Raw genomic sequence first — 20,665 nt, forward strand, 5'->3', positions numbered from 1 at the left:
TATTTTAGTAATACTTTTCGAAGCATGGCTCCTACTAATAGACACCTTGGCACTCTGTAAATTAAGTAAGACAACAACTGTTAGATCACCAGGATAATGCAAACGTACAAGCACAGTAATCAAATGGACATATATAAAAGCTGAGATGTATAGTGTCACTCTCTCCGTTTTGCCCTTTGGCAATTCTGCTTTGAGTTTCTTTCAGCCAGCAAATGAGGAATTAATTCGGTACTGTCATTCTGATTGTCTGGCTGCTGCAGAAGAGAGTGGAGTATGTTTGTTGAGAAAAATACCTGATGACGTTTAGTAGTGAGGAGAGGCGAAGGTAAACATATGAATGTCCGTATTTCTGTGCACGTCATGCCAAGTTTCACATGAGTTTCTTTTCTTCGTTATAGTAATGAAACCACTAATCAGACAGCCTTATATTGGTTGTTATATAGAATATGGCACGTGTTGGTGTTCACAAGTCGCTAACCACATGCTCAAGAGGAAAATGGCCAGAATCATAGACTTAGATCCTAATGGAACTGAGGCTGACAGCTGTCAGCAGCATCGGGCCTGTGCCTCCTCTCCCGGTGACCTGTACAGACACCGCCCTTTTTGCTCTCCATAGTATTCTGATTTCGCTGATTAATTTTGTGGTCTTTCTGGAATTATGTGTCAAAGGCCAAATTATGTGTCTGTCTACACGGTATTCCTTTTTGTCATTTGCCATTGTCGATCCCTCTCTTCTTTCTTCCCTTCCGTGACTCAGGTCTTGACTTTCCAGCCTTTTTGACTGGCTCTGACCTTTCTTTGCCAGTGTCCCCTGGAGCTCCTTTCCACAGGGTGGTTCTCAGCCTCCCACACAGTACCCAGGTGACTTCAACCCTCAGCTGTTTGGGACCACTACCTGTGTTCTCATCATAGCCAGAAGTCCGTTTCCAACCCAGCCTAGCCTTCCCAGGCCTGAAGCATGTTGCCAGTAATGACTGACAGGACTCTAACTCTCAGCTCGATACGAAAGTGAGAGGTGCTTTCATGAGCCAATGATTGGAATCCTGACACTTTCTGTCTTTAAAAAATTAACTAGATTATTTTCATCAACTTTATAATTATGTTTAAAATGTTTGTTTTGTTTTAGAATGACAAGATGTGAAGGCCTGCTATTTGCAAACATGTATTTACAAATAACATATTTTGCTTGTGAACAGTTATGATTCCTAAAAACTGAAAAAATTCATTAAATTGGAGGGTTGGAAGGGGCAGAAGGGTTGAGCAGGCAGTGTTCAGGCTGTAGGGCCACCAAGCCAGAGTCACCTAGCGAGAGTCTCCTGGCTGGCAGGAATGGGCCTGGTGGGGACCCTTTTGTGGAGTCACCCTTGGCCAGCCTGGATGCAGTGGGGGCAGTGCTGCCAGCCATGCTCCTTGACAGGAAATCTGAGTGGTGAGTGCTCACGGCAACCTCGCTGTCTTTCCAAATAACACTCTGGCCAGTAGTTTTTTTTTTTTTTTTTTTTGGTTAGGTGGTGGGGGAATTGTTCATCACAATCTCACTGTCAGCTGGCATGGTACATAATTACACACAGAACTAGGCAGATTCAAATCTCCGGTAATTGCCCAGAAAGTTCACGTTGTTTGCATTTGAAGGAACTGAGCGTCAGGTAGCATGTTGGGTGGCTGAGAGCTGAAGCCAGAGCTCGGCATCATGGAGCTCAGATGGATCACTGGGCGTCCGACAGCGCAGCCTCCTGCTCTGACAGGGTTTCACTAACTAGCCTGGGATCATGCTTGCTTGTCCGGTTCCTGAAGACACGTGGGTCCCCGGCACTGTCTGCTCTGATAGGGCCACCCGTATTCAGCAGAACTTCTGCTCCCTGCTTTGGGAGTTCTAGAATAATTATCTAAATATTAACAAGAACATTGGAGCCCTTGATTTGAGTCCTCTTTGCAGCATCTCCAAAAAGTGGTGGTTCAGGTTTTTTTTTACTAGGAGCCTCAATGCTAAGGCATCATGTTTCAGTTTCTGAATCAGTGTGATTAAGGCAAAGTTTTCTTCCTGTAACTTCCCTCTGCTGTTCCCCATTTTGCCCTCTAGAGCCATGCCAAATGAACCTGTTCTCTTTCTGCATGATAGTCCTTTAAGTATTTGTAAATTGAAGCCATTCTTTATGCATTTTAAGTCCCCAATTATTTTTGTTTCTCTTCTCTATATTCATGGCTGTTTGTCAATGTTTCTCTTAAAACATGGAGCTCAAGCTTAAACACAGCACCCTAAGTATGGTCTGAGCAGCTCATCATCATATTATTCCCGTTCTTCGCCTGAACTCTGTACTTGTATTGATGTAGCCACGTCAGTGTATTGATCCTACCAGTGGCTAGAACTTGGAAGTCATTTTCTATCATCCTTTGGGCAATTTTTTACTACTGATTGCAGGACTTTACATTTATTTGCATTAAATTTGATTTTGTTATATGTATAATGTGCTTCAAATATTTTAGTCATACAAGATTATTTTGTGTATTCATAGATATTAGTTACATTATATACCAATTTCAGGTGATATGAACTGAACTATATAATGCATTAAACTTAAAATAATACTAATTATTATTACCATATAATATATTACTGTTAATATATTGAGCCCTTCCTATGTGTCAGACACAATGCTAAGTATTATACATAGGCTGTCTCGTTTACTTTTTAAGAAAATAAGTATTATGTTACGTATTTTATTGATTAAGAAATCAAGATTTAATAAATTTAAGTAACTGTCTAGAATTACGAAAAGTCTAAAATTTTATCCAGCTTGCAAAAACTCTGCCACAGTTTGTGGGTACTAGCAGAAGACACGAGATTCCAGGGTCAGAGATAAAGGACTTTATTAATCACAGCAACAGTTATAGCCAAAGGGTCAGCATCTGACCCAGTTTCCCAAGTCCCAACTCCCACAGGCTGACATGAAGAGGCTGGTGACATCTGTACACACGGTGTGTTGTAGTACAGGCAACGAACACTGAATTCAGGGAGCCCAAATCTTTTATTACGAGCAGTAAACTTGCCTGTTCTCTGCCCAAGAGGAGTACTTATTTTTTTTTGAGACGGAGTCTTGCTCTGTCGCCCAGACTGGAGTGCAGTGGCACAATCTCGGCTCACTGCAAGCTCCGCCTCCCGGGTTCACGCCATTCTCCTGCCTCAGCCTCCCGAGTAGCTGGGACTACAGGCGCCGCCACCACACCTGGCCAATTTTTTGTATTTTAGTAGAGACGGGGTTTCACTGTGTTAGCCAGGGTGGTCTCGATCTCCTGACCTCGTGATCCGCCTGCCTCGGCCTCCCAAAGTGCTGGGATTACAGGCGTGAGCCACTGCGCCCGGCCAAGGAGTACTTATTTTTATTATAATGGACAATGACTCTTTTTGCCCTTTGCTCTGCAAGAAGATACCCTCTTTCTCTTCCAAGGCTGTTTTCTCTAGAAACACCCATGAAAAGATAATCTACTGTAAAAGTAGTCAGTACCTCAGCTCACAAAAAGCACCAAAACACAGAGATCTATGGAGATTTCTCTTTCTATAGTAACTTCCAGGTGTAGTGAGGAATCAAACCCAAGCATGCTAACACCAGAGCTCATGCTCTTTCTCTTACCTGGAAGATGTTTTAAAGATTAGTCCATCCTTCCTCTTTAGGTTTGTCTTCTTTTTAAAGCAATACTTATTAAGGCCTATTATATGCCAAGCACTGAAGATGCCATGGCAAATAATAGAGCCCTGCACTCAAAGAGCTCCCAGTGTAGCAGGAAAGACAAGCACATGTATGGATAATTAAGATTCATTGTGATAGGCTGGAATTATGTACAACAGGCTGTATGGGTGTCTACCTAATGTCTCTAAAACCTAACGTAACTTTCAAATTAAATAAATGTACAATTAAGACATATGTAAGTATCCAGTTGCTCATGTTAATGCTGTCACTTAGGACCTAGGTTTTTCTGTTAGGTTTACCCGGAAACTCTAATAGATGATAAATGTGACAAACAACAAAAGCACCTGAGTGCATTCTTCCTGTGCTCACTTACGGAACCTAAAAATTCTACTAGTAGTCATGTGACTGATTTTCACAGTGGGTATTTATTCTTCTAATTATGGTACTAAGTAAAATAGATCATTGCCTTTCTCTCCCATTCGCTGACTCCCTCTAAGATCTCAGGACTGTCAGCAGTGTGATTTCATTTCCCATCACAGTCACTCTTAATGAAGTAGAGTAATAGCATCAGAACCACATGAATAGTGAAAGAAACATATTCAGGGTTCTAGGGAAGAGAGAATTGATATGGAATGGAATCTCTGAACCTTGGAGGTTTTAACACTGTTCCAGTCCTTAGATGTCCTACCCTTTAAAAACTTTAACAGCTCTTAAAGAATTAACAAGTGTTGCTCAAACATTGTGTGTCGGGACTTATTCCAGCCATGCTGCTGTTAGTCTGGGGGTCGGTCATCAGGTAAGGAGTTACGTGAGACATGTCCGAGGGGCCTTTCTCCAGGGAACTCCCTAAAAAGCACAGACCACCACATGTCATCAGGCACTCTCATAAGTGAAGGCCAGGTTCATTGGACACACAGCCAGTTGCCCACTTGACATAGTCCTGAACATAGCTTAGGAAGGCAGAGACTCTGCCTACTTACCTCACGTCTCTACTCCATCCAGTATGCCATAGATTCACACTCAGGAGAGGCTCTGGGGAAGACCTTTGGATAAGGAATGTGATGAGAATGGAAATGGAAGGCTACCCTTGTTGAACGCTGCTAGCTGCGCTTGCGTATGTGTGTATGTCCACGAAGGCGTGTGCTCGGGTGTGCTTAATTGTATGTATGCACGTGTATGTGTATATTTAAAGAAAACATGGAGATGTTACATTTGATTAAGCATATAAAGTGTTTAAATTTTAGAAAACAGTATTAATAATTAGCCTATTATGCCCCATTGTATAATTACGTTACCTGACGCTGTTACCTGCCACAGGAGTCGCATGCTTGTCCTAGATTGGCTTTACCCCTTCAGAATATCAAGGTGAGCCATTTGTTGATCCACAGAAGAAAAAAAAAAAAGAAGAGAAGAATGAGACAGAATGCCACTGCTCTCCCTCCATGAAGGAGCTCAGGGGCCTGCCTTCCGGTCTTCCCATGTCTCTTGAAGATCCTCCACCAGGACCAGGCCTGTAGCTTTATTTTTGGGACTGAGAAGTTCCGGCAGAAGAAGTGGCCCTTAGACATTCCACCTGAAAGCATTCCAAGTCCTGCCTTTCTAACCCTTGTTGAAGATTATGTCAAGTGGACAACTCGTTGTGTGCCAAGTGGACCCGGGCATCAGCTGCCTGATTGATAGAGCTCGTTTTTTGGGTGCCTGAGTTTGGATTACACATGGTGAATTTAGTTTTCCACTTGTTCATGTCACCGTTCCCACACAAAGTGCCTTCTGGGGGTGCCTGTGGGGCACCCCATACACAGCGTTGCTCCCGCTTTCCTGCACGCACACCTGGGTGGAAGGACGCACGTGCGTGGATGTGACTCCCTGATCCGCGTTCAGATCCATACCACAAGCTCGTTGCTATGTGTGCCTGCCAGCCAACTCCTTTCAAGCAGGCTTTTAGTGAAAAGGCAAAATAGTGCCACCTGTTTAACAAAACCTTTAACTTCCCTAATAAACTGGTGATCATTTTTTTAAAGATAGTTTTCCTGTTTGCACCATCTGGGAACACAGCGGAATCACGTGGTCCTGTAAGTGGCCCCAGCTCCATGACGCATTATTACCTCATTGCACTTACTACCCTATTTCAAAAATCTACTGTGGAAATTTTCTGGAAGACTTCAGTGTGCCGTGCATAGCTGCTGAGACATAATGGCGCACTGTTCCCTCTAGACACAGTGAGGCCTCAGTGCCAGCCACACCCGGGCCCTGTGTCGCCTCATCCTGTGCATTTCAGATGTGCACAGTGCACCAGGTAGACAGGACCCCGGCAGGCCTGGGGTCAATATTCATTTGGATTGTGCTTTTTCAAAGGATCTCCCTCTGAACTTCCCTTGCTTCTCAAAAAAGCCAGGTCAGGTGTGTGGAGGGAAACCACGGATACTGTCTCACCAAGCTGCCTGACTGTGGGTTCCAACAGCTGCCACTTCACTCAGGATTTCCATTTGAAAGTTACTTTCTATTCATTCTGCTCATTCCAGAGTCAGGGTTCATGCCTCCTTGTTGGTCTTTTGTTAGATTTTTGTTAAGGTTTATTATCCCAGGGGTATGTTATTCCGTAGGACCCAAGCCACAGATATTCTTCAGCTTTCAATAGGAATTTAACTTAGATATTTAGGAAAATGTTGAAAGTAAAGATTTTAGTTTCTACTGGTTAGGAAGAAAATGCGTTACCATTTTCTACCTTGACAATGTCAGCATCCAGTCCACCCCCTCGGCCCTGCCATATGTAGAAAAGGCTGAGGCTGGGTATGGCCTGGCACAGAGGCTCTCCCAGGTCCATCCAGGTAGATCCAAGGAAGGACTGAGGGCCATCGTCCCCTCACCTTCATGGCCCTGTGTCCTCCCCTTGGCTTGCTCCACAGTGACAGCTCCTGAGGCTCTGCTTCCCCCGCACCTGACAGCCTTGCCCAGCCAGTGGTGGTCTCTGCACCCTTTCTCCTGCTTTCATTTCCTGGACTCAGGGATTTCTGCAGGTTTGGATCTCCTGCCTGAAAGAGCCCAGGCCTTCCCAAATTGCTATCCACAGGGTGCTGGGGGTCCCCTGGCACACACCAGCTCTGTTGGAAAGAGCAGCCCTGTGCCCAGAACATATGATTCATTTTAAGGCATAAAGAAGAAATCCGCATTGTTTCAAGTGTACACAAGCAGCTGCTGTCGTTTGGCTATGAGCAGATGTTAGACCTCCAAAAGCTTTGCTGATCATTAAAATACTAACTGTTAGTGTTTTACCCCAGCCATAGGTTCTGTTTACTGTAAATTTGATTTTAATGGTGCCTCTGTGCGGTTACTGAGAAGCGGTTTGCTTTCTACCTTCATACAAAAGTGTCTACAATGAAGACAAATGTCTGTTTCCTCTCATTTCCTTGGGAACAATATGAAGATACTATAATATAAAGGAAATAGAAACATGACTACAAAAGTGAATGTGAATTTTTTTTTACAGGGTTTTTCCAGAAAACCAAAAAGGAAACAAGTTTAATCTGCCTTGTTAGCCTTTTCAAGTCAGTCTTGTTAGAGACCTGCCCTCCAGCAGGATTGGTTGGTCTTATTTGCGTAATTTTACCTTTTAAGGTATGTATAATGTATACAAGTTTTGAAAAATAGGCCTTGTCTCCTGATACTGTTTATCTGCTTTGGGAGTTCATAGACTGTCAGAGGACGTTTAGGGAAAGGTGGTTGGGATTCCTGATTTTCTGATTCCATAAGAATGCCTGTTCCAGTTTGTTAGGTCTTTAAGTCAAACAGAGGCAGCCTTACAGTAAGCAGGGGCTGCTCTTTGTCTGGTAGAGTTCGAAGGTCTTCTGGAAGCCTCACTCCTGAGGGACTGACATTCCACAGCCCTTTTCCAAGCCTGGGTTCCACCCCCATGCAAAGCCTGAAGGGCACTATTACGTGTTCTCAGCCGTTGTCCCTCATGCTCACACGCATGTCGGGGCACAGGAGCAGAAGGCTTGCCCTGGAAGGAGAGGCAAGGGTGCCTCCAAGAGGGACACCCCCTTCCCGTGGGCCAGGGCTCTGACCTCAACACCCGGAAATGTGTGCAGAGTGAGAGACGCACCCTGTGTTGATACCTGTACGGGTTCCCCTCCACCTCTCCTCCCCTTGCTTTGTTCCAAATAGGACTGAAGACTTTTGAGCACTTTCTGCTGGCACATCAACTGGCAGTTCTTAAGAAGTACTGTTCATGGGTAAATGACTAGATCAGAGCCCTTCCCAGCCTGATTTTAAAGTGCCATCTCATCACCCTCCATGAAACTCGATGACACTGTTTCTGTCACCTGAGTTCAATTTCCAAAGGGACATGGTTGTGCATCGCGATCTCTCGATGCAGCTCACAGGCCTCTGCACAGCAGAGAAACAGTTAACCGCTGCCCTTCCTCTCCACCCCACAAAGCCTGTCAAGATAACCTTAAAGCATGCATTCTTATCTTACTGAGTGAGATTTGTGTGCATCACTTCCATTACTGTTAGATCTTCATGCATGAAAATGATAATATATACCTAAGGGTCTGATATAATACTACATTTCTTAGGGTTTGTGACTTTAAAGGTAAAATATTGTCTTTTGTTCTTTGTCACTCTTCAGTGGCCATGGAAATATCTAGGCCCATGGAGACTATTCTTGGTAAAGTTAGAAACCTGCATGATTACATATTTCCAACTCGAGATAAAATTTTGTCTTCGTTTTTTGTGAATATCTAGCATTCTTTTCAGGGGTTTTATATGATGATCTTCAGTTGCTGCTAGTGTTAAGTGTTGCACCCATGGCAATTAAGAAAAAGGGACTAAAACTTTTGGTGCCTAAATTTCTGCCCTGGTTTATTGTAAATATTCCTTCACTAAAAATTGCATGGTACATCCAAAGAAATTGTGTATTTGAATGTGTGTGAAAGAGTTTTCCGGAAATGGTGTGAACCTCAGTTAATTTTTACAGAAAAGCAATTTCCCCATCTCTTCTTATAAAACAGCGGCCTTCATGAAATGCAAGGCATGACAAAGACTTTACTGTCCTCCTTCAACGTATTTGTATATGTTTACGTGTGGTATACAGCAGATAGTTACCAAAACTCCTTTCAGTTATTACGCTGTGATATGTTTAACTCATCCTTAGGCCAGCTCCTGTCAGCTGACCAAAACTAATCTGTGCTCTGAGATAAATCTCACTAGTTTGGCTACCATGTTTAACATGCATGTCAAAGGCTAAAAATAATTCTTAATCTTGTATTTCAAGTAACCTATTTGTTTCTGTTTTGTGTGTCAATTTTAGTAACACTGACCAGAATGTGTTTCTAACCATTGAAAATAATGGGAGACATGAGGTACTGACCAACCTGTGTTATTAAAAAATTAAAAAAAAAAAAGGAGAAATTGCCATTTGGTTGCTGGAATATAAAACTAAGAGGTTCCTGTGTCCCATGCTATACCAGATTCATACTCTTTGATCCCAGCCAAGTCCCTAAACCACTTGGTTGGAGTTTTCCCTTCAGGAACTTGAGGAAGTTCACATTGTTTAGTGCAAGAAGTAGCTCAAAGGCAGGGAGTCCCCCGTACTATGTACCAGTGTTAACATGGAAAGCATCACTTCTTCAAACCCAGAGTCCAGTGGGGGCTCTGTGACAGGACATCCTGCATAATGCCAGGGAATTATTATTGTCGATAAGATGAATAAATTATGGAGCAATTATTGATAACCAGTTTGACTGGCTAAACTATTGGTGACTGCTATTGTAAGAATAATGTATTCCCTGCTTTGAAATTTCTAAAAGGTTATATTTCATTGAATTTTAATTTGTCATTTTTCCTGCTTTCACTTGAGAAACTTATAAGCTTTTGTGACATTAAAATATGGCTCTAATTTATTAGCATAATCTGTTAATATTGTTTCATTTTAATAGACATTAAGTATGATTTCTTAACATTCTTGTTAAAATTACATCTTAAAATTGAAGCCAAGAAAAATTATATGTGGCTTAAGAATTGCAATGTCCTGTGTGTCCCAAATTTTTATGAGAAAAGTATTATTTTTTTAATCGCATCGTATTCAAGGTGCTCTCATTATGACAGTGAACCAACCCAGCATTCTCAAGCTTACTGGGCCTACCAAACTAGAAAATCTAAAGTGCATCCAGTGTCTGAGATGTAACCTAGCAATGTATCAACATTTAGTACCGTTTCCAGAGAAGCTTAGAAATTTAAAATAAATGCTGACTTGTAGCAACAAAGTGGTTTACATAGGATATTAGCACAGGCTTTTGTAGGCATTATAGGCATTTCACCCCACGACATGTCTTTTTAATGCCATCTTTATCTGCTACGTGATGCATGAAATCTACTTTCGGTTTTAGAACTGCTAACAACCTTTGACCCCTTTAGTGGAGACACAATGTGACCTTTCTATTGTCATCAGCTTTCATTCTCCTGAAAATCCTATGAATTTTTATTACAAGTTTTTTTTAAACCAAGCTGAGGCTTCCACAAATTACTTGCCACAGATGAGATGAAGTTGTGGAAGTGGTGTTAGATAAGTTTTACAGCCAGCATGTGTGCGGCCCAGGAGCCCGAGCCCGTGTCCTACAATGTCATACACCAGTAACTGCTGAGCCTGCTATTGGATAAATACATCATTTTATGGAACATTGATTGTTCTATAAACCCAATGGAGTATTATGCTGTATGATCAAACCATTTACATTGTGTGTAGAGCACAGAAAATGCCATATTCAGGATGGTACTAAAAGTGCCATTTGTGTATTTTATGGATGTCATTACAGGGGAAACTTCTCTCTGTAGGCCCTGTTTACTGCAAAATTTTTTAGTCTGTAATGACATTTTTCATTCACAACGTATGCCTTCAAGAGAGGGGGCCCTTGTTTTATTTTTTTCATTCGGGTTTACTGCACAAATTCTGTACATTTTAATTAAATGTAAGCTTAACAAAAGCGTCAGGTATTTATTCTGTGGAAAAAGTGATGACAGTAAGGAAGGAGCAGCACACACAGAGGAAGAGTCAGGTATGCAGCCCCGTGCTGCTTCCCGGAAGCACACCAGCCAGCAGAACAGAGCCCTCAGCACAGTTTTGGGGAGCGGAGTCTGTGCGGCTTCACCGCTCCACCCCCACGTAATGGAGCTTGTGTTTTTCCACACTGGAGATGTTGGCTTCGAGCACGCAGAAGGAGCTGCAGCTTCATAACGGCAACCCAGAGCAGCGAGCCGAACTCAAAATCCTCTCCCCAAAAGCAAATCCTCAGACACCCCAGTAACTACCTTTTTATTCCATCCAAGCTGTGAACTTTCAATGCGTTCGGCTCTGAGAAGGGAGTAAAATGTCTTTGTGCTCGCAAAAGCAAACGGGCAGAAAGTGAGGACTTTGTAGACGGACGCGAGGCTGCATTTTAATGTCACTTGTGCCTTCTACGCAAAGCTGCTTATCGCCCTATTGGAAACAGACCCAAAAAATAATGATTTTAGGCACACTGTTTGGTTAGCTGCTGTTACTGTACTGAAATCTGACACTTTTTCAAAGGTACCATAATACAAATACTACATGGAGCATCCATGCCCCATTAAGGCTTTGTGCGATTTTTGGAGACGTAACAGTGACTAAGCAGTGAAGGATGCAACCTGTACCACGTACCTGTTTTCCAAACACCGTATTCGTTTGGCCATTTGCATTTGGTGAGCTTTACGGTTCATATTTACCAGAAAGAGCTCAAAAATGGAGGTTGATGTGCCCAGTAAATTCCTGGTCATAGCCCAGTTGGAGTTGAAAGTTACAGAAGAGACTCACATTAGTTTAAATGACACTTGAACTTCTACATAGCTCAACATTAATTCATTATGGTTGAAATGGAAGAATCTTCAGTGGGTGAATCTTTTTCAATCTGATTGAGGCTGTTACATTTTATAGGTGCTATTTTTCAAAGCCGTACTGACAGCACTCGAAGTTATTAAATTGCTGAATCAAAAGATGGACCCGCGCTCGCATTTATGAACTGTGATGGACTCGCTGGGCCTGTGCGTGCGCGGAGGTGAGGACGCTGATGTTGCTAGGCTTCGTCACACCCCACACTGACAGCAGTATTTACCCATTTAGTTTACATTAATGGTCTGGAAGTGGCTTAACCCACCTCTGGATTCAAATACATTCAGTAAGTAGTTCAGAATAGCATAATTATCAGTGCTGCAAGGGATTCAAAGGATAATTCTACACCCAAGAGATTTCCTGTCCAGTTACAGAGTAAAGAACAGAATTGCTCGGACTCGAGCGTGCACCATTTCTTCCTGAGACTACCGAGGAAGAGGATGTTTGTTCTTCCTTTCCCAGCTACAGCAGTTCCTCCTGTCTCTTAATGTACAGGCAGCATGTCCTCTTCTGTAATTAAAATCAGTGGGGTAGGGGAATGACCGGAAGGCTGCCTTCTTTGTTTTTATGTCCTTATTTCCCTTGTTTTCAAATTCTGAATTAGACTAAATGACATTAAAATTAGAGAATGAACAGAAACAAACAAATCAAGGCTGACATGTGAAGATGGCACTGGGTAGGAAAGTAGGGGTTGGGGAGAAATTGCAAGCATACCAAAGAAAGAATTTGGCAAGTACAGGAGGCAAAGATCTAGAGGTCCTAGCAGATGGCAGACTGACGGGATCAGCCACACATGCCCAGCCTATGCTCAGGCGGAAAGGGAGCGCGAATACAGGAGCTGTGGGCGCCACCCTCTTGAGGCTTCTGACCTCTCTGAGGAGAGAATATAGGAGGATCAAAGTTTACAAGACAACCGTGAGACAGGCAGCGATTCAACCTCTGCCCCGGGAGCTGCACGCCCACCCTCATCTCAGCTTAGCTTTTAAACTCTGATCTTCCCTAGGGCAAGGCATCAGGCGGGGATGGGTGCGGGTTCTTTCTGCAAAGTGGGAGGAGGGGGAAAGGCAGGTAGTCAGGAGCTCTGTCCCCAGGCACGTGCCCAAGCAGACCCTTTCCAAGGCTCTGCAGTGGCTCCCACAAAACTTACCACACGTGACCTTTGGAAAGTCTCCAGGCATTCACACAGCATGAATACCACAGGTTGAATACCTGTAACTGCTACCACCAAGCCTCGGGAAGAGGAAGTCGTGTTCTGGAAGTGCCTGCTACCCAAAGCACACGGAGGGGCCAGCCAGCAGCCCCACTTAGTGCTACCCAGTTGTTCTCTGTCCTTGGTTGGGGGTAACCATGAGAAAACAGGATGCACTATAATTAGGGAATGTGTTCAGCTAGACTCATGAACATTTTGGCCCCTCTTCGGGAAGGGTGAGTTGACCTTGAAGACGCAGTGCTTTCCTCTGCCTGGTGCATGAGGGCGAGGCCAGGCCTGGCTCACCCCTGCGGCTCACTAGCCTGACTGCACCTGCTCATGCTAGGGTTCCATGGGTGCAGAGCGAGTACACAGGAGAGTCTCCTGGTAGGGGAGCTAGTCCTGGCTGGCCCTGCAGCTCTTTTCTTGACCTGAAATTCCATCCCCTTTCTAAGATTCACACTTTACAGAGTTGCCTGAGAAAGAAGATATATTAATTAGTACTTAACAGTTAATTAATACTTTCAAATCCAGGACCGTGTTCCTCCAGCCTGAGTGAGAGCTGGGGCATGTCCTCTTGGTAAACGTGATTTAACGGTTTCTGGTGAGCCTGCCTGAGACGCACCCACTGGAAGACAGGCCCTGTCTGGGGTCTGTGCTCAGAATGAACTCGGTGTTGAAAGAAACGCTTTCTTACAGATCACCACCAACACGATAAGCAAAATGGTTGACTCTTTTTAAGAGATCCTGGTGATAAATAATCTCTTAACAATTCTTAATCCTTTCTTCCCTTTTGTTAAGGTTAAAAGATGCCATTAAGAAACTGACCCCCTCAAGGAGAATAAAGCAGAATATCTCAAATATGTGGTTGCTGTTGAAATATGGAAATGTTCGCTGTGGGCCACCTGTCGATCATTCTCTTATTGAGGAGGGATGGAGTCGGTTAGAAACCAGTGGAAAATTGGGAGTTAAAGAAGAAAGCAGGAAGTCTGTTTTAAGAGCCCATTTCTTTTATGTGAAATAAAGTTTACCATTTCCAGCCCTGTTTTATCCAGCAAGGCAGGGAGCGGCAAGCATTGCCCTGAGTCGCCAATTGAGGAAGATGTGATGTGCGCCTGGCCGTGTGCCCTCGTGCAGCGCCTCCCGTCCCCACCGTCCTTGTACCATGCCCAAGTTTTCCTTGTACAGCACAGATGACAGCCAAAGCCCCTGGCCCGAGAGCTCTGAGATGGGCTCAGCGCTCCTGCAGCAGCCCAGGCCTTTCAGAATCCTGCTGCCCACCTGAGCCCTGTGCCCTGCCCGCCTGCCCTGGGTATCCCGTTGACAAAGGGCAGACGGTGAAGGGCACAAGATGGCCCCAGATCAGGGGATGTGGCCAGCTCCAGCTCTCCCCTCCTCACTCTCGTCCCTGCTCGCCCCCTCTTTTCTCTCCTGGTCTCCCCTTATTGCCTCTGCCTGGGCACCAAGGGGCTTATGGTATCGTCTACACACAGTGTTTTCACTAAGGCATTCGGGGCTGGTGCTTCAGATCAAAATTTCTTACCCTCCGTTACAGTGCTGTAGTCGTCCTGCTAAAAACATTCAGCACGCTGCTCCTCTCTGCAGCCCGGAGCCCAGGTACCTTAGTGCAGGGTGGAGGAAGCCTTGGGCAACCTGCCGTGAGATGAGCAACCTATTCTCCTGACAGCCCGAGCCTTCCACTGCCCCGAGGCCTTGAAGCACCGTGGGGACCCACGGCCTTCCTGCCTCTGCCTGGGCCTCGCTGCTTCTGTCTGGGACTTCTCCTCCCAGCCCGCAGGAGATGGCTTGAATCTTGTCCCGAAGACAGGACTACAATTTGTTTCTTTTTTCCATCTTTCCCTGAATATTCTTTCCTGAATGTATGGCTTCTTTGTCTCTGTGCAGTACTTGTCACCTTACATTGTATCCAAGACATTCGGCAAACACATCTTTGTTGATTACTTGTTCCATCCCAGGCACTGTCTGGAAGATGGACAGAGAGGAGGAAGGCCGAGTCTGGCCCCGCGAAGCCCACCACCCAGTTCTGCAGTATAGACTCCCCTCTCAGCCCCTGAGTGGCCAGAACCCCGTGTCTGCAGGTGCCCATTACCCTGCAGAGCGCCCTGCATGCTGCCAGGACACGGCGACTCACATGACCGCACAGGCTGCCTGCCTGGGTTGAGCACCTGAAACGTCGGTGTTCAATAAATATTTATTGCATTAAACTTTTACAGCTGTGTTTTTTAATATGCGAGGCTTTTATTCTTTTTGCTGAATAAACAAATATACCATATATCATATTTGGTCATTAAAAAAAATTTCCTTTGGGTTAGGAGATACTGCTGCTGGCTGTTTGCTGAACTTTACTTAGCACCTGTGACCGAATGCACTGTTACAAGAGAAATGATGGTGGTAGGGGGAGGTATCCAGCTTCCTTCCCTGGGCACTGGAGAGGCACTCACCCCTGCAAAGAGTTGTATTGGACAGCTCACCCTGGGGAGGTGCACTCCCAGCATTAACTGTGTGTACCCTTGAGCCTAGAGCCTGCCTGCAGATGCCCGTGGAGGCCTCTGGCCCCGCTGAAGCTTGCACTGTAGAGAGCTCTTCAGAGTTTGGAATAGGGGGTCATGGTGTCTGTGCTGAGAGCTTAGCGCTTCTACAGAAGAAAGGTCTTACTTGTACGCCTACGAGTCCTTTCTCCAGGCTCTAACTGGTCCCTGTCTCCCTTAGGCATTGTTTCCAAGTCCTACGAGTGCCGTCTGAAGGGACAAGGAGCCACCTTTGTGGAGACAGACAGCCCCTTCACCGCGGCAGCCCTGGCAGAAGAGCCCCTTGTCAAGGAGAAACCCCTCAGAAGCAGCAGGAGGCCGGCGCCGCCCCCCGAGCAGGTGCAGCAGGTCATCATCTTCCAGGGCTATGACGGGGAGTTTGCCCTGGACCCCTCTGTGGAGGAGACGGCCGCCGCCACGCTGCAGACGCTGGCCATGGCCGGCCAGGTGGCCCGGGTGGTACACATCACAGAGGATGGCCAGGTCATCGCCACGAGTCAGAGTGGGGCACACGTAGGCAGCGTGGTGCCCGGGCCCATCCTTCCCGAGCAGCTGGCTGATGGAGCCACCCAGGTGGTCGTCGTGGGAGGCTCCATGGAAGGCCACGGCATGGATGAGTCCCTCAGTCCAGGTGGCACTGTGATACAACAGGTGACCAAGCAGGAGATTTTAAACCTCTCGGAGGCTGGAGTCGCTCCCCCTGAGGCATCCTCAGCCCTGGATGCGTTGCTCTGTGCGGTCACTGAATTAGGGGAGGTGGAGGGCAGGGCTGGACCCGAGGAGCAAGGCAGGCCTGGCCCCAAAGACGTGCTGATCCAGCTGCCCGGCCAGGAGGTCTCCCATGTAGCTGCCGACCCTGAGACCCCCGAGATCCAGATGTTCCCACAGGCCCAGGAGAGCCCGGCTGCTGTGGAGGTGCTCACCCAGGTGGTGCATCCCTCAGCAGCCATGGCCTCTCAGGAGCGGGCACAGGTGGCCTTCAAGAAGATGGTCCAGGGCGTCCTCCAGTTTGCTGTGTGTGACACGACCGCGGCCAGCCAGTTGGTCAAGGACGGTGTCACCCAGGTGGTGGTGAGCGAGGAGGGTGCCGTCCACATGGTGGCCGGGGAGGGTGCCCAGATCATCATGCAGGAGGCGCAGGGCGAGCACATGGATCTGGTGGAGTCCGACGGGGAGATCTCGCAGATCATCGTGACGGAGGAGCTGGTCCAGGCCATGGTGCAGGAGTCCAGCGGCGGCTTCTCCGAGGGCGCCACGCACTACATCGTGACAGAGCTGCCCCCGGGGGTGCAGGACGAGCCGGGTCTGTACTCCCACACCGTGCTGGAGACTGCAGACTCGCAGGAACTCCTGCAGGCCGGGGCCACGCTGGGCACGGAGGCCGGGGCCCCAAGCAGGGCGGAGCAGCTGGCCAGCGTGGTCATCTACACCCAGGAGGGCTCCCCGGCCGCAGCAGCGATTGAGAGCCAAAGAGAAAGCAGCGAACTCCAGGAAGCTTGAGACGCGCAGCACCTTTACTCAGCACAGGGCACGTTGGGCAGGTCCAGCTTCGGTGGGGGGCTGTGTTTCCTGAGCTTCATCTGAAACCTTCAAAACGGTGAGGACGAGGCTCCCATGAGCCCTGAGCGTGCACTTCCAGCGAGAGTCACACCGGCCACTAGCCAGGCATCCACAGAGGGTACCGTGGGCGGGGCCTCGGGGAGCAGGCTGCCGGGTGCATGGGAGGGCCGGGCGCAGGCCGCACAGGGAGCTCTGGTCCGCTGGGGCCCTTCAGTCAGTGGCCTCCGCCTTTGTCCTGGCCATTGTGCTGAAGAGAAGCCAAGTGTTGGCGGTGGGTTTTTCTCTCACAGGTGTTTTCCGTTTCAGTTATCATGGAGGTCACCGCCCTGGGGAAAGTGGTGAAGATCCCCCTCGTGGCTTGGGGTGCGCCTGCTCGTGCAGTCAGCATGTAGCTGCGTTTACATTTCATTCTCTACTGGGCTAAAAATTGCAGCTACAAGTGTTACCGTCTCGAAGCAGTCTACTTCCATCATTTTTTTTTTTAATTTTAGAATAACAGTGTCCCCAGACCAAAGGAAGCCTGCTAGCTCATTTCATGTATAAATTTCCCATCTTCAGACAGTTTAGGTGTATTCGTTGCTCTGGTCACATTCTGCATAAAAGAAATCCTCTTAAGCCTATGGTTAAGAAAAGCCTTGAAGTTTATATTCAGTTAAAATATATGTTGGTGAAGATAGCCAGTGCTTCTAATTTTGACTTAGTTTCATACAATAAAGCCTATATGTGAAATGCGCACTCTGGAAGATATTGTTCGTATCAATATTTTGCTTTTTATAACAAGGGTTTGTTCATATTGATATCATTTTTGCAGGATTTCTTCGTGATTTCTGTCCATTTGAAAATGCTGACATTAAACATTAACACGGACACTGTGCCCTGCGGCCCTGCCGTGGCTGCCAGCATGGTCTGTGTTTCCTTGTGGATTCACTGCAACTGTCGGATGCGAGTTTCTGTCGCAATCATTTGTTTCCTGATACAATTGCTCTTATTCTTTTCCAAAACTGTAAAATAATCTCCTCCCTCAAATGCAAAGGTTGTTTTTGTTCTGTTTCTGTTTTCTTTGAAATAAAATTATAGCATTAAAAGATCATTATGGCATGTTATTTTCAGCAGCCAGTGGTGGGCAGCTGTGGCAACGGAGGGGCACCCCGGCGCTCGTGGCTGCTGGCTTCTCCCTCCTTCGTGGCCTCAGACGCCGTGGAGCGCTGCCGCGCGTCCCCTGCAGCCCGATACTGTTTCTCAGCGTCTGGCAAATGGCCCAGATGCATTCTGGTGACAATAACATATTCTATCATGGATAGCATCTAGAAATTGAGAAGAGCAGACATGAGAGGAAAGGAGAATGGTACCTTCTTTGTTTAAATACAAGCGCCGTTTAAAATCTTCTCCTGAGAGAGCATGGAGACCAGCTCACGCTTTGGCCAGTTCAGAAGCGGAACCGGCCTCTTCCTAGCACCCTTCTCACTGCTGAGCTCTGTCCACTCTAGGGCCACCTCCCTTTAGACAGCCGCCCCTCCAAAAACATGAGAACTGAAGGTAAAATTTCAAGGCTGACACTGAGATCCATAATTAGCTGAGTATGACTTCCTCATGTTTCTTAACAATGGCAGGGCTATTCAGGGCTTCTTAAACACTGTCTTCAGCAAACAGTGACAGGATCAAGGTGACCTTTACAAAGTGATGGCCCTCGCCAGGCTTCTCATACATGTTTAAAAAAAAAAAAAAGGGGGGGGGATGTTTTTCAGTGGAAATATTTCTTCTTGATCACTCCTCCCGTTATCGGTAGCCCACGGTCCTCGGCTCGGATGCTAATTCCTAACCGTGCGTAGTCCTGTATGGCTAACCTTTCTGCTGCAGTCCAGGGTGTTGACACTGACATGCTGCAGTTTACCGTTGGTGATTTATTTAGGATAAATATGTCTCAGGTGGCATTTAATCCTTCATAAAACCAGTGTAGCCTGCAGTGTCAAACCAGCAATCACGTTGTATGCACAATGAAAAGAGCAAGCCTTTGCATAAAAAAAAATTGTACAGAAGGTGTTTCTAGGCTCAGAAGGATTGCGGAGGCTTCACTAAGCCATTGTATCCTGTGATTACCCATAGAGCTAGGTTAATGTTACCTCTCTTTTCTCTCTCATTACACAACTATTGGAATGTAAGGGGGTTTAAGAAGCACATACACAAATGTGTGCCTCAGAATAATGAGGCATAGCAGGTTTTGTGAGCAAGGGACATTCATTGTGGCGTGGATTGTCTATAAAAAAGACAAGAAGCTGATAACTTTCCTTGTGATTTTTGCCAGAGTATATGACAGAACTTTAAAGTTTCTTTAAAAAAAAAAAAAAAAAGGCAAATGAAATATTTACTTGGAGACTAATCCAGAAAGGCCACTTTGGTGTTAAGCTGCAGCCAATTAGACGACGGAGCCTCAAGGACGTCTGGCATGCAAGGAAGACCAGAGCGCCCAAGGCAGCAGATGGAAATGGTTCATACCTCAGCTTCCATGGCGGAAGTCGAGCAGTGCTCTCTGTATATGCTGGAGAGTAACAACGCAAGAGAGCAGTTTCCATACAAAGGAAGTTGTAGCCACGTGAGGTCACGTTCGTGAAATAGGCTCAAACATACATCATTCTGGGATGCCCCAGGCCTACCAAGCAGTTGACGTGGAAGGAGCAGGGGAAGATGCTCTCCTAAAATATGTCCCATGCACCGCAGAATAAGCAGGCACGCTCGCATCACCTGATACAGAGATCCTTTTCGCTACATGGTTTGCTTTGAAGAACCAGGTGAATGTGCCCAGGTTCTGTCAGTGCAGCACTGGAAGCTCCACTGCCATTTACAAGGTTCTGTCAGGGTGGTGCTGGAAGCCCCACTGCCATTTACAAGGTTCTGTCAGGGCGGTGCTGGAAGCCCCACTGCCATTTATAAGCTCTGTTCAGAAATGGGACCCCGGAGTATCGCAGAAAAAACGGAGCTAGACAGTAGTTGGAAAGGTAAAACCCAGATTTTATTCAGGAAAATGGCAGGGGGGAAAAGACCTGGACACAGAACTGGGCTCAGTTCTGAATACAGTAGCAAGCGAAGGTTTACAGCCAAGAAGTGGGGGCAGGCACTGGTGGATGGAAGATGACTGAAAGGTCGCACGGCGGAAGGAGATTCTGCCCAAACCCACAGGACTGGATTCTTGCTGAAGCCAGGCCAGGGCCATCAGATTCCACCTGAGGTGGAGGGGGCGTGATGGGCTGAGGAACCTGGTTAGATCTCAAGGGTGAGCAGACATGGAGGGTTAAGGTTAGGGTTCTCGCCAGGGTTTCTGGCTGACCGATTTGGCAGGGTTCTTGCTGAAACTAGATTTTACAAGGAAGTGCACAGACGGGAAAGTTCGGTCAACCAAAGCTCATCAAAAGTCCTAGGAGTTGGACAGGGAGGCATCCTGGTCATCTCTACCCAAGTCCCGGTCGTCTCCACCCGATCCCCTCGTAGGGCACAGCGAGGCCTCCGCAGAGCCAGGCAGCCCCCTCCCACCTCCGCTATAAGAAGCAAGGGGCTGCTCCCCACGTGGCATTTGTGTCTCCGTCCTACCAAACTTCTTTTTCCTGAACAAAAGATGAAATGATGGCATAAGGAAAGCATCCACGAACCAGCTTGGATTTCTAACCCAGAGCTGGTTCTAGTAAGAGGATCAGGGAACAAGAAAGGTCATTCATTTAGCAAACTAAAAAAGCTGTAAGTTTTCACTTCTTTTACTGTTTAATATTAGCCCATAATTTAAGAG

At 46.5% G+C, this 20,665-nt stretch overlaps 1 protein-coding gene across 1 annotated transcript in view; it reads left to right on the forward strand.

The window, feature by feature from the left end:
- The window catches only part of ZNF407 (zinc finger protein 407), a 460,868-nt gene extending 443,050 nt beyond the window's left edge, over window positions 1-17,818 (forward strand). Inside the window, exon 9 of the mRNA XM_011948924.1 lies at window positions 15,512-17,818. Coding sequence (XP_011804314.1) covers window positions 15,512-16,830 — 1,319 coding nt within the window. The 3' untranslated portion in view covers window positions 16,831-17,818. The remainder of the gene's footprint in view (window positions 1-15,511) is intronic.
- Window positions 17,819-20,665: the final 2,847 nt, after the last annotated feature.

The sequence above is a fragment of the Colobus angolensis genome, unplaced genomic scaffold, assembly GCF_000951035.1.
Source record: "Colobus angolensis palliatus isolate OR3802 unplaced genomic scaffold, Cang.pa_1.0 Scaffold287, whole genome shotgun sequence".
In the NCBI taxonomy this organism is placed as follows: Eukaryota; Metazoa; Chordata; class Mammalia; order Primates; family Cercopithecidae; genus Colobus; species Colobus angolensis.